Consider the following 13681-nt stretch of genomic DNA (forward strand, 5'->3'; position numbering starts at 1 on the left):
ATAGAAGGGCTGTATTATAACCACCTTTTTGGCCTAAAATAACTTACAGAATCATTTTAAATTCATATCAAGAAAAGGTTCACTTACTATTTCATTAAGAAATGTCTCATGTTTAGAAATTAATCAAATACTATTTTGTCTAATGCTAATACAAAGACACTCCTGTGACCACAAAAACTTGGTGACTAAAATAAAAAGTGAAAAACATTTTTAATTAATGCCAGAGGGAAACTCTTAGCCTTCCATGGAGAAATGTCTCATGGTTAAAACCAAGCTACATAACCAAATTCCTCATCAACAGCTCTGAAGCGACTGAAGCATTCTCGCAGCGTCCTCTTAACTAATTCAAGGTAGCCTGAGTGATATAATTCTCATTATGTGTTAATTCACACCTCATCATATCATTGTGTACAGCATTTAAAATGGTAATTATGCTGGCAATTCTGTAATGCTTGTGATGATGTTTTAAAACAGAAATAATAAATATGATATATGTTAACTTAACACTAGTTTTTACGGCCTATGCATCTCCTGGGCCACTCAGTTATGGGGTTTTCTTTGTCACAGTTTTGACTTATCTTGCAACAGTGTTTGTCAATGTAATTTTAATGCTGATAATCTACTCTGACACAAGTCTCCACAAGCCAATGTACATATTTTTATTCAACCTGTCGATCAGTGGACTAATTGGAAGCTCCACTGTTCTGCCTAACATCATGAACTATCTTCTTGATGAAATGAAACATATTTTGTATAGCAACTGTTTACTGCAAGTCTTCTTTGTCATGTTTTATGGAGGTTGTGTATATGGAATAATAACAGTTATGGCATATGATAGGTATGTGTCTATTTGTAAACCACTGCAATATCACATTATAATGACACCAACTAAAGTTAGAATGCTTCTAGCAGTAGTGTACATTTTTTCTATTTGTTTTTTAGCTGTACAAGTGCATCTTACTTCGAGCGTACCTCTGTGCAGGTACACTGTAAATAAGCTGTACTGTGATAACCTAGCAGTAGTCAGTCTAGCCTGTTTGAAGAGTGCACTTGTAGACCTGTATGGTTTGGTTGGGGTAATAATTTTTGTTGTTTGTCCTCTGTCATTGGTCATTATGTCATATGTAAGAATATTATTTGTTAGTTTGAAAGCATCAGCAAATGCAAAGCGGAAAGCTCTAAAAACCTGTGCCCCCCATCTAATCACATTTATTAATTTTTCTTCAGCCAGCCTTTTCTCTGTGATATACAATCGACTCAATAACTATCTTCCAAAAGAGCTTAATGTTTTCATGTCAGTACATTTTATTCTGATTCCGCCCCTCCTGCACCCACTTATATATGGGATGAGAACTGAAACTATTAGAAAGAGTTTCAGAAACATTCTACAAAAAAGAGTTTTTGCCTTTGAATTTCATTTGAAACCTGAACATAAAATTGTTTAAAAAATCGCCTTTCATTATTTGGATGCTGTTTGCATCTCTTTCATGAAAAGCTTGTTTAATTAAAGGATTTCTCTGAAGATTGATATTCATTATATTTAATTTTACAACATTTTCAAAATTAGGTTTTAATTAATTAATTTATTTATTTGGTATTTTTTAATTGCCACTTCTGAGTTAAATAATAAATCAAAATAAATGATAAATTAGGTTTTGTTTGCTCACGGCATGGGTGGAAATGGAGCATGGGTGCTAAGCATCCTCATCAACACAATCAAAGGGTCATAGAAGATGACAAGGAGAATAGAAAAAAATCTTAAGTTGGTCAGAACCATGTTTTGATTTGCACCCTCCAGCTTGTTGCTGTTTCTTATGAACATATATAGTGACCATGTCATTATTTGTCACCTCTGACCATGTCATTATTTGTCACTGCTGACCATGTCATTATTTGTATTGATATCATACTGTTTTTAATACTTTAATTATTTTTAGAAACTTAAATCCACATGTAAGACGAATGACTAACTGACCTCAAACAATAGTTAGTTTAGGTTATAATGTCTAAGATTAAGCACAGCCAAGGCTACAAAGGTAGACATCAGATCAGATGGGACAATATCTCTATATTTTTAGTGTGATCCATTAGTCCAGACTTGATGTGCCAGGGCCCAGACAGAGTAGGAAAACTAGTGCTGAGTGTATTTTATTGATACTTATCTGGCAGTCATAAATATTGACTGAAGAGGTCAGAAAGCAGGCAGACAAAGTGAACATGGGCCTGTAATTTATTCACAAAAAAAAACAAAAAAAAAACAGAGGAAGGCAAAAACCATAGATGGCTTATTACTCAAAGATCAAAAGTAAGATCAAGTAGCCACGATGCTCCCCTGCCCTAAAAGTACAGTTACTCCTGTGTCAGAGGACCTGCACAGACCCACCTGCATTAGAAGACATCAGCACCACACGTGTGGTCTTGGCTTGGGTCACTCCAGTGCTAGCTCCTCACATTGCACCAGTCTTGGCTCTGTTTCTGAATTTGGTGTCCTGCTTCGGGAGCTGCACATTTTAGGGGCCATAATTTGGGGCCATAATTTTCTAGTTTTTGTGTTTTCTTTGTAGTGTTTGCATTTCTTATGTTTAATGGCTGTCAGATTGCAAACAGATGCCCTTATATTTAGCTGTGAAATTTTATCATCCAACCTGAATGCACTGATCCAGGCCCTGAGGCAGCAAAAACAGCCCCCAACATTACACTCCCACCACTGAGCTTCATAGTAAGGATAGGGTTTTGTGTTTTTATGCAGTGTTTAGTTTTATGAAAACACCCTTCTTTATATTTATATATATATTATCCCTTATTTATCAAAAGTGTTCATCAAAAGTGGAGATTAGAGCATAAAATGATGCATGATCACCTGCACATCTGATGCATAAAACTGTTGTAGGACATCAAAACAAGGGGTCATTTGAGTGCAATTGAGGAAGTAGCTTGAACTGCACTGAAACAAACACTAGTCCCTTATTTGCATATCATTTGCAAATAACATCCTAATTTATGGTCAGATAAATATATTTTATATGAAATAAGTCAATAAAAGGAAAGAAATATGAGTCAATAAAAGGAAATCATTCAGCAAGCTCCTGAGCAATTGGTAATCCTCAATGAAAAAATTCACCCATAATATTATTTTATGTGAAAGTGCAGCACTAAGGTTTTCTACGACTGCTAAATCTGCCATGACTGTGTGTTCGATCCTCAAAGATTTTGTTTGGTAATATTTACTACTTGAGTGAAGAAAAGAGAGATAATGAGTCAAAGTCTGCAAATTGTAATTCACATTTACGTTTTACAATATTCCAATGTGAAAACATAAAAACACCTGTACCTTGTTGCATCACTCACTACAGAGTTACAAACTGCCTCTAGAAGTAACATTAGAACAAGAACTGCATGATGGAAGCTTTATGAAATGGGTTTCCAAGGCTGAGCAGCTGAACACAAGGCTAAGATCAGTATGCGCGATGCCAATAATCGGTTGACGTGGTATAACTCTGGAGCAGTGGTAAACAAACGTGTTCTCTGAAGAGATGAATTTTGCTTCACTATCAGGCAGTCTAAAGAATGAATCAGGGTTTGGCAGATGCCAGGAGAATGCTACCTACCAGAATGCATGGTTCCAGTAATAAAGTTTGGTGGAGGAGGAATAATGGTCTGGAGCTGTTTTTCATGGTTTGTGTTAGGCCTCTTAGTTGCAGTGAAGGGTAATCTTAATGCTACAGCAAACAAACACATTTTAGACAATTATATTTTAGACAACTTTGTGACAATGGTCTGGGCAACGTCCTTTGCTTTTTCAGCATGACTGTGTCCCTATACAAAACATAGATTGTGTATAAAGACATTAAGCATCACAAGTACCTCTCTTCTTCACCTCATCTGCTAATTTAAGAGTGGCTATAAACTCTTCGGCTGCCACATTTTTAGATAAAGTCTTTTCTGCCAAGTGTATTGTTGGCCTCACTCTGAAGGGATGATTGACAGGTTGTGAAGACCATAAATATGAAAGTGCAATCTTTTTGAATACAATTTCAAAGGCATTTTGACACAGAATGAGTGCAGTAGACAAGAATATGTAATTGCGAAGGAGGAGAGACTCTGTTTCCCATTTATTGACTTTCTAGCTTGGTGTTCTCTTTGAGAATGCAATTTAAAGGCATTATTAGAGAGTGAAAATGCATATAAGATAAATTACGTTTTAATTATCATTTTGACACAATTATTGCACATCGCATTAAGCATAAATATGCAGTTTTGGAAAAAGATTTTAACTTGCATAAAGCCATTCTCGATGCAACTAAATCTTTGTGTAGATTAAAAGTCAGTACTAGAGCACTAAATGGCAAATTAAAATTGCAGTATTGAATTTGAATTTTGATTTTGAGCTCAACATTGCAGTTAGGGAAATTTAAATGCAAACATATAAATACATTGCCATTTTACAAATTACATTTTCATTTTAATTTTAATACTGACATGCTTCCATAACCATGTGGGACTAACTAGCAGAGATACAATAGGAGCTGATGCAAAGGTAGCTGTAGACATTCAAAAGACATTTTCTACATTTCAATGTGCACTTTTTTAAATTTTATTTTTACAGCCCTAGTTTACATTATGTGTTTATTGCTGTTGAACCTGGGCCATGTTTCTCCAAAATGACAAGTGTAAAAACATTGTAATTAATGCCAGAGGGAAAACTCAGACTTCCATGGAGAAATGTCTCTCAGCTTAAGCTATATAAATGAATTCTGATCAACAGCTCACGAAGCTGAAGCTTTGGGATGGCAAGTTCTTAAATTATTCAAGGTATGCTCTGTGATGCAAATCTCCTTTTGTTTATTAACACTGATTTGTTGATCATTTTCTACAGCTTTTAAAATGTTATGTTTTTCTGTGTTATAATTAGATGGACAGTGCTGGCAACCTAAAATGTATACTGTCTTTTCTTTTGAACAGGAACAATAAATATGCTAAATTTTAACGTAACTCTCATTTTTATGGCGTATGGAGCACCTGGACCACTCAATTATGGAGTTTTCTTTGTCACTTTGGTGACCTATCTTGCAACAATGTTTGCCAATATGATTTTGATGCTGGTGATCTACTGTGATACAAGCCTACACAAGCCTATGTACATATTTTTATTCAACCTGGCAGTGAATGGACTGATTGGAAGCTCTGCTGTTCTGCCTAACATCATGAGCAATCTTATTGATAATATGAAAAACATCTCATATAATAATTGTCTATTGCAAGTATTCTTTATCAATTTTTATGCAGGTTGTGCATATGGGATATTAACAGTTATGGCATATGATAGGTATGTGTCCATTTGTAAACCACTGCAATATCATAACATAATGACACCGGCTAAAGTTGGGCTGCTGATAGGTGTTGTGTACATTTTTCCTATGTGGTTTTTAGCTGTACAACTACATTTTACATCAAGCTTACCTCTGTGCAGGTACACTATAAACAAGCTGTTCTGTGATAACCTAGCAGTAGTCAGTCTAGCCTGTTTTAAGAGTGCACTTGTAGACCTGTATGGTTTGGTTGGGGTAGTAATTTTCATTGTTTGTCCTCTGTCATTGGTCATTATGTCATATGTAAGAATATTATTTGTTAGTTTGAAAGCATCGGCAAATGCCAAGAAGAAAGCTCTAAAAACCTGTGCCCCCCATTTAATCACATTTATTAATTTTTCATCAGCCAGCCTTTTCTCTGTAATATATAACCGATTTAGTAACTACCTTCCAAAAGAGCTTAATGTTTTCATGTCTATTCATTTTATTCTCATTCCGCCCCTCCTGCACCCACTTATATATGGTATGAGAACTGAAAGCATTAGCAAAAGTCTCAAAAAGATTCTGCAGAAAAAAGTTTTTGCCTTTGAATTTCATTTGAAATCTGAAGACAACATGAAAAAATCAGCTTTTAGCTGTTTGAATTAGGAAGGTCTTATTTTTTTACTGTGCTGATCAAAGCATTGTTGGAGTACATAGTTCACATGTTTTGGATATCAGGGTGTCAGTATTACCCTTAGTGAGACAAATATTTAATTAAAGTGTGTGTGTGTGTGTGTGTGTGTGTGTGTTTGTGTTTGGCTGGTTGAGTAAGTGTAAAGCCAGAAATGGTCCCATTTCTCTGAACTTTCACAGGGAAATATTAATTATTTTTAAATTTATTATTTATAATTGCTGCACATTTCTGCCACATGTTGGAAAAACACTATTTACAACAGTAACTGCAAAAATGCTTACCAAAACCTCTACAAGAGAGCAGGCATGTACAATCTCTTTTCTCCTTTTCTCATGGCTGAACCCCATAACTTGAAATAATATCTGATGCATTATTTATACTTTTGTGAATGAACATTATAATCATGTAAATGGATTACATTCAAGATATAAGCACAAAATAAGGCTCTTGATTCAAGTTATTTGAGTATGTTTGTAAGAACAGGCCTAATGTTCAGTGTGATGCATGTACAGACCATTTGTGTGCGTCAAACTGTATGTCAAATATGTCATGATCTTTGATGTTTCTGATTCATATTAAATAAGCTAAAATAAAAGGATTCACCAAATGTTTTTTTCAGGTTTTTAATGATCAAATTCTGAGGTTTTTGTGATTTGGGAAAAATAATATATGTTTGAGTTTTACTTGGAGCATGAGCTGAATTGAAAAGGAGTGCTAAATTTAATCACAGAAGAAAAGATATTATTCAGACTGGAGGATAGAAAAGAAATGATAGGCTACTTGTAGTAGAAGATATCGAGATGGGTAGGAGGATAATAAGATAATACAGACACTAACAACTAATTAATATGATAATTATTTATACTGGATTTGAGAATGAAATCTAATTCAAAGATTGATTCTCTCTGAAACGTGTATACAGTGAAGAAATACACAGGCAAACTGCATATACATAATATATTCTTGTCATCTACACATACATGTCAATTTTCTTAATTTTCTCAAGTAAGACCTGTTTTTGGTTGAAATAACTCTGAATGAATGTCTCAAAATTAGTGTTAGAACACTATGAATGGTGGGATGATATTTGTGCATTTTAGATGTACATTTTGTTAGTACAGATTTAAAATTGCTGTCTTAGACCTACATATTCATGCTGCCTAGGAACAAATGTGGAAAATAAAACAAAAGCATTAATGTAACTATAGTAAATGGGACATGGAAACATAGAAGTATTAAGCGCTGCTATAGGGGCTAATTTAAGAGTCAGTGCAGGCAGATAGGATTAGAGTACAGGCCTACAATATGAGCATGGGGATAAAATCCTTATTACACAAGCAAGACCGAAAGCAAACAGGTGTACACAGTGCCTTGCAAAATTATTCAAACCCCTTAGAGTTTTTTTAAGTAACAAATTCTAACACTAACCTAACACTAAAAAGACAAAATAAGTTATTTGTCTCTAGATATATTAATGAATATCAAAAACTGACACATGCTATGTGCATAAATATTCAAACGTCAGGCATATTTGATACTTTTTTCTGCAAAGTCTTTTGGGGTAAGTGTGTATCAGTTTTGCACACTAGTCAATAAGTTATTTTTCACCATTCATTCGTTTTAGTGCACACTTCTATGAATAAGTCAGCCTGGGAGGTGTTAAATAATGTCACATATTCTCAGTGGGACTAAGATTAGTACTTAGATTGGGTCATTTTAGGACTTTTAGCTTTTTGTTTTTAAGATACTGTCTCACTAAAGGTGAATTTCTTCTAAGCCTTAAGCCCTTTGGAGACTGAATCAGTTTCTCTTACAGTTTCTCTGTGTTTTCCTCCATCTATTCCATTTTAACAAGATGCTTAATAAAAAGCATCCCCACAGCATGATATTGACACCAGCATACTTCACTACAGGGTTGGTATTGCTTGATCCAACATGGGTTGCTGTAATTCTTTTTGGCAAATGTTTCATAAGTAATTACACCTTTCTTGCAGGCCACTTTTATGCAGCTGTTCAACTCTGTAGTTCCTTGAAAAGAATTGTTGGCCTTTTCTGTCTTCCTTCACAAAAATTGAAGGACAGTATTTTCTAGACAGTGTCTAGAAAAACTTGATCCAGTAGTGTAGTGACAACTTTTCTAATTTAGGCATTTGGGTGACTTTTATCACAGCTATTGTGATGTTGGACATGCTTTATAAAGGTCCTGCCAAATTCAGCTAATGCGAGCCTGGGGGTAAATTTGTTGTCATTTCCAACCTGCTTAGTTTTGATTAACTATAGCAACAGTCTGGAACCTGAACATTATGCAACCTTAATTTATTGCATAGGAAGGAATTTTGCCAGTGTTCTGTAAAGCTTGTCCAACCTCGCAAGAGTAGCTACCCAAGAACACATTTGTGGGTGAAGCACAGATAGATCAGTTGTATCCTAGTGAATTGTTTTTTTAAGCTTGAACTTCAAGTGCACAGGTTTGCAGGTTTATTTATTTATTAGAGACAATTCACATTAATCAACACAAAGTAAATGTACTAGTGTTAGTCCACTGACTATATTTTTAACTGTGGTCCCAAACAGTAAAAAAAAAAAAGTAAAGTAGAAGTGATACATAATCCAGAAGATTCTCACTATTGTCAAAGAATTTGAGTGATTCCACAATACACTGTACATGAGTCTCTTAATGACAGCATAATATATAAAGTGACAGGTGCAGATGATAATGAATATGAATCATCAGTGCAGAGCCAAAGCTGAAGGAGACCAGTCAGGAGAAGATTAGCAGGGATGAGCTCTCCAAAGGGACATTTAACATAAGTAGCAACAACATCATTGCCCTTTCTATCTGAATATGCTGTAGCTGTCTAAGGAGGCAGAAGAGTCAAATGGAGAAATACCAGCCAATGATATTAAAATGAATATATTGGAGTTGGTGTGAACAAACTTCTACAAGTGTAGCATGTGATTATTTTGTGTGGTGATTTTTCTATTTTTCTTTTAGAATTTTCAGTAACTAGGCAATACCTACTGGTAGTTAATGTGTTGAGGTTTAACTTTAAATTACATTAAGTAACAGATCTAGGAATGTAAGTTATTGGTGATGGCTGGCACACCACGGTTGTATGAAAGTGACAACGCCTGTTTGAAAGACTGATATTGAAAAAACGAACATTTATGCTCTTTAATTTCTCCCTGATGATGTAGTTAGACTTTTGTATAACTTATGTCTGTCTCCTTTAGTTTGACTTTTTATAAATGATGACCTAATTATATTTTGCAGTATTATGTGTTAAGTATTAAAAGGAAATAGATGACCGTAACTAACTACTAATTTATCAGAAACCAAATTACTACAGCTCTGTTTGCAAAAAAGTTGGGATGCTGTGCAAAATGTAACCAGAATGCAATAATGTGCAAATCATTTAAACCCATCATTTAATTGAAAATAGTATGAAGATGACAATACAAATGTTTGAAAAAAAAAAAAGACTAGTAAAGTTGTGTAATGTTAATAAAAACCTGGTGGAACATTTCGCAACTAATTAGGTTATTTGGCAACAGGTCAGAGGTACAAAAAGAGCATCCTAGAGTCTTTCAGAAGCGCTACTGTGAAACCACTCACTGAAAGACAGCGTGGACAAATAGTGTAGCAATTCAAGAATAAAGTCTCAATCTAATATAATATAGACTTGGGGATTTCATCATCATGGTACAAAATAACATTAAAAGATTCAGAGAATCTAAAGAAAACACTGTATGCAAGGGATAAGACCAAAAAACAATATTGACTGGCTGTGATCTTCAGGCCCTCAGGCGACAAAGTGCTAAAAACAAATACGATTCTGTAGTGAAAATCACTGCATGGGCTCAGGAACACGTTTCAAAACCATTGTCTGTTAACACAGTTCATCACTGCATCCACAAATGGTAGTTAAACGCTACCATGCAAAGAAGAAATCATGTATAAACATGATTGTGGAAAGGTTTTATGAGTCAGACAAATCAAAATTTGAAGTTTTTTTTTTGGAAATCATGGACACCTCTGGGCTAAAGACCAACTGACTTGTTATCAATGCAGAGTTCAAAAGCCAGCATGATAGTTTAGGGGTGCATTAGTGCACATGGTATGGGTAACTTGCACTTCCAGCAAGACAATGCCAAACCACATTCTGCATGTATTACAACAGCATGGCTCCATTGTAAAAGAGTCTGGGTGATAAACTGGCCTGCCTGCAGTCCAGATCTTTCACCCATTGAAAACATTTAGCACATTATAAAATGAAAAATACAACAAAGGAGATTTTAAGCAGCTGAAATTCTATATCAAACTAGATAAGGAAAACACTTCACTTTCATTTGGTCACCTCAGTTGTTTGGGACATGTGTTGCTGGCATCAAATTTAAAATTGAAATATATTTTTCTAAAAACAATAAAATTTCTCAATTTCAACATTTGATATTTTGTCTTTGTACTATTTTGAATTAAACAAGGTTGAAATGATTTGCACATCACTAAAGTCTGTTTTTATTTGCATTTTGCACAGCATCCCAACTTTTTTGGAAACAAGGTTTCTAGAAGAATTTTTGACAGTGTACTTTGTCTCATGCTTCCAAAGCAAATGTCAGAAACAAAGTGACATTCTGTCCTGGCTTATCACCCGATATCTCTAAACGAAACATCTTTTTTCCAATTACAGCTATGTTATTTATGTATTTTCCCCATTAAATGTGAATACTAGATAGTGCTAATAACATTTTGGGTGTTTCTCTGACCTGTAGAAGGATCAGATTATTAAATGGAGCTGTATATCCAACAGGATCAAGAAACTCCTACTAATTAGTGAATTCAGCTACTTTAAGTTGCTTTAAGTTGCTTGCAAGTTGCTTGCACCTATTGCTAACACAGGTATTCAGTTATTAACTCCAAAGATAAGCTTTGCCAGCAGAATGTCACCATGCCTTAGTCCCTCTATGCCAAGCATGAGCTAGAGGTGCACAAGCCCCCCAGCTTTGAGCTGTGGAGCAGTGGAATTATGTTCTCTAGTGCAGGCAGGCATGTCTGGGAGACAGATACTGGGTATCTTCCAGGCCAAAGTGCTGCAAAGATTAGCATTTACCCTCATCTAACACTGTGAATTCGTGAAGGCCTTGCTAATTAGCTGATGAGCTGAATCAGGTGTATTTGATGAGGCAGCGTGCCGAAGTCTGCAGTGTCTTGGCCCACAAGGACTGGAGTCTGACATGTGTGATCTAGTGTAAAGCCTTCCCAGAATAGTAGAGGCTGTTACTGCAGCAAAAGGGGAATAAATACCCTTGATTTTAGAAGAAACATTGGTGAGCAGGTGTCTAGAAACTTTTGGACATATAATGTATGTAAAATCTAAAAAAATATAAAGTTAAAGTCATAGCCCACACCTTCTCCAGTACAGAACCACACATACACACATTCAACCTTATCAGTTTTTAAGTCATTTACTCATAGCAATTGTCTCTTTCCTGTTTTTGAACATTTTTTCATTAAGACATCTTTAGTCGTCAAGTTACGGTAACAGATTGCACCTGAGAAATGGTAGATAACATCTTAAATAATACTTAGTCTGTCATTATCATTGTTCTAAACACAATTTGAGCTGAATTAATCTTAATCAAAGGCTTACTCAATAAAGCAATTGTTGTTCAAGACTTACATTTGTTCAAAACAAGCACAAGAAGTATTTGTCATTCTCTTTTTATATTTTCTTAATCTGAGATTACAGTGAGACCCCTGTAGTTAATGCAAACATAAAAAAATGTAGAGAATTACAAAGAAAGACATGTACAAATCTGCCTTGTAAATAAGCAAAGACTTTGTATCCTTTATTATTACTTATTATAAAACAAATACAAAACTGCATGACAAATGGTTCAAATATTTCTACTACACTGCAATTTGTTTCATAAATGCTCTCTTTATCTTAGACATCCTTATGCCATACATAATAGGATTCAAAAGTGGCGGGCACATCACAAAATAAACTGAAATGATCACTCGCAACACAGGAGGCATATATATCTTATCAAATCTACTCGAGAAGACCTCAAATGAACAGCCAAGAGAGAAATTTAACAGTGAAGCAAGGTGTGGTGTGCATGTGCTTATGGCTTTTTGTGTAGTTTCTGCAGAGGATTTCAAGCAGACTCTCCAAATCTTGATGTATGAATATGAAATCAACAGGAAAGGAAACACTATAGAGAAGATGGCTCCAAAGATGCCATAGATGTTACTCACTATGGTGTCTGAACATGCAAGTTTAATAAGTAGGTAGTTGTCACACCACACTTTTTCTATGACATTTCCACATAATTTCAAGTGTGAATTCACTATAAAATTGATGCCGACTTTGAAAAAAGATATCAGCCATACCAGCACAATTAGTATACACACCCTACTCTGAGTCATTATGCTGCTGTATTGGAAAGGGTAACATATAGCTATATACCTGTCATAAGACATAATTGCTAAATTGCCAAATTCCACTGATGCATAGGTGTACAGAGAAAATATTTGCACATAACAATAAATAATTGCAATTTCATTGGACTTGGCTAACATATTGGTTAAAATTGCAGGGAAAAGTCCAGCACTCCCATATAACTCATTCACAAACAAACTGCAGAGAAAAATATACATGGGTTCATGCAGTGATCTTTCAACACAGATCAATCCAATTAGTAAGGAATTTACAAAAATAATTGATACGTATGTTAGTACCAAGAGAGTGAAAAATAGGTACTTTATTTGTCCTATATCAATGTAGCCAGCCAGTATAATAGTAGTGAACTGTGTTGAGTTTGCCATAACCCTTTGTGAAGATGAGAATCAGATGATTGTGACAATATAAATATAATGTTTTATGTAGGGAGACTAATAATCAAATTAAGGACCTGCTACTTTGAAAAGGTTCTCATGAAAGAGTGAAATGCACATACATGCTTTAAAAATATTTTCTTCTTTCAAAGTGATAACTTTTTTAGCGGCTAGATAAATGTAGAAAAAGCAGCAGTGGGATTTTCGAAAGGAGATTATATCACTTCCATCTCAGCCGACAGTTGAGAGTTCTGAGGATGTGAGAAAGGAGGAAAGGCACTGATTTAGAAAGACAGAAACATAAAGGATTAGTTGGAAATGAAAAATCAACATGAAAAATTATGATTTATAATTGATTAAAGAGTTTACTGACTCTAAAATCTGTTCCAATGAAAGTATTTATTCTCAGTGTTCCACAAAACATAGACCTTCCACTGCAACAAACTGATTTATGTAAGAGAAAATTGTATCAAAATATCTTCATTAGAAAATTAAAAGTAGTAATAACAAAATAAAAATCGTTGACATGGCATCACTTCAGACAATGTATTTCTTTATATCTGAACATTTCATTTCAGGACAATAATTCAAAAGTTATCAAAGCAATCAAATTGAAATTCATTAACATCACACAGCATTATAATTGCTTATACTTACCAGAACTGCAAGGCAAAAAACATAGATTAATATTTTGTATGAGCAATAACCATATTATAAAAACTCAGCAGGAAATGATGCTGTGCTGCTGCAGTGAGGGATTGTCTGTATTTATGGAGTGGGCAAGAGATGGAAATCATCAGTGACAGGTGCAGGCTGTCCAGGGATTTCTCCATTTACTGCTTTTTCCTTGACAGG

At 34.8% G+C, this 13681-nt stretch overlaps 3 protein-coding genes across 3 annotated transcripts; 2 read left to right on the forward strand and 1 right to left on the reverse strand.

The window, feature by feature from the left end:
- The first annotated feature begins 485 nt into the window (after positions 1–485).
- Positions 486–1453, forward strand: LOC118827643 (olfactory receptor 10A6-like). Its single transcript, XM_036599083.1, has one exon. The coding sequence runs from the start codon at positions 486–488 to the stop codon at positions 1443–1445; it is 960 nt and encodes a 319-aa protein (XP_036454976.1). The 3' UTR covers positions 1446–1453.
- Positions 1454–4973: 3520 nt separating this feature from the next.
- On the forward strand, positions 4974–5957 carry LOC118826108 (olfactory receptor 10A6-like). Its single transcript, XM_036597001.1, has one exon. It carries the CDS (start codon positions 4974–4976, stop codon positions 5955–5957), a length of 984 nt encoding a protein of 327 aa, XP_036452894.1.
- Positions 5958–11896: 5939 nt separating this feature from the next.
- LOC118826118 (olfactory receptor 142-like) lies at positions 11897–12817 on the reverse strand. The gene has a single exon (XM_036597009.1). The coding sequence runs from the start codon at positions 12815–12817 to the stop codon at positions 11897–11899; it is 921 nt and encodes a 306-aa protein (XP_036452902.1).
- Positions 12818–13681: the final 864 nt, after the last annotated feature.

This window comes from Colossoma macropomum, unplaced genomic scaffold (assembly GCF_904425465.1).
Source record: "Colossoma macropomum unplaced genomic scaffold, Colossoma_macropomum, whole genome shotgun sequence".
In the NCBI taxonomy this organism is placed as follows: domain Eukaryota; kingdom Metazoa; phylum Chordata; class Actinopteri; order Characiformes; family Serrasalmidae; genus Colossoma; species Colossoma macropomum.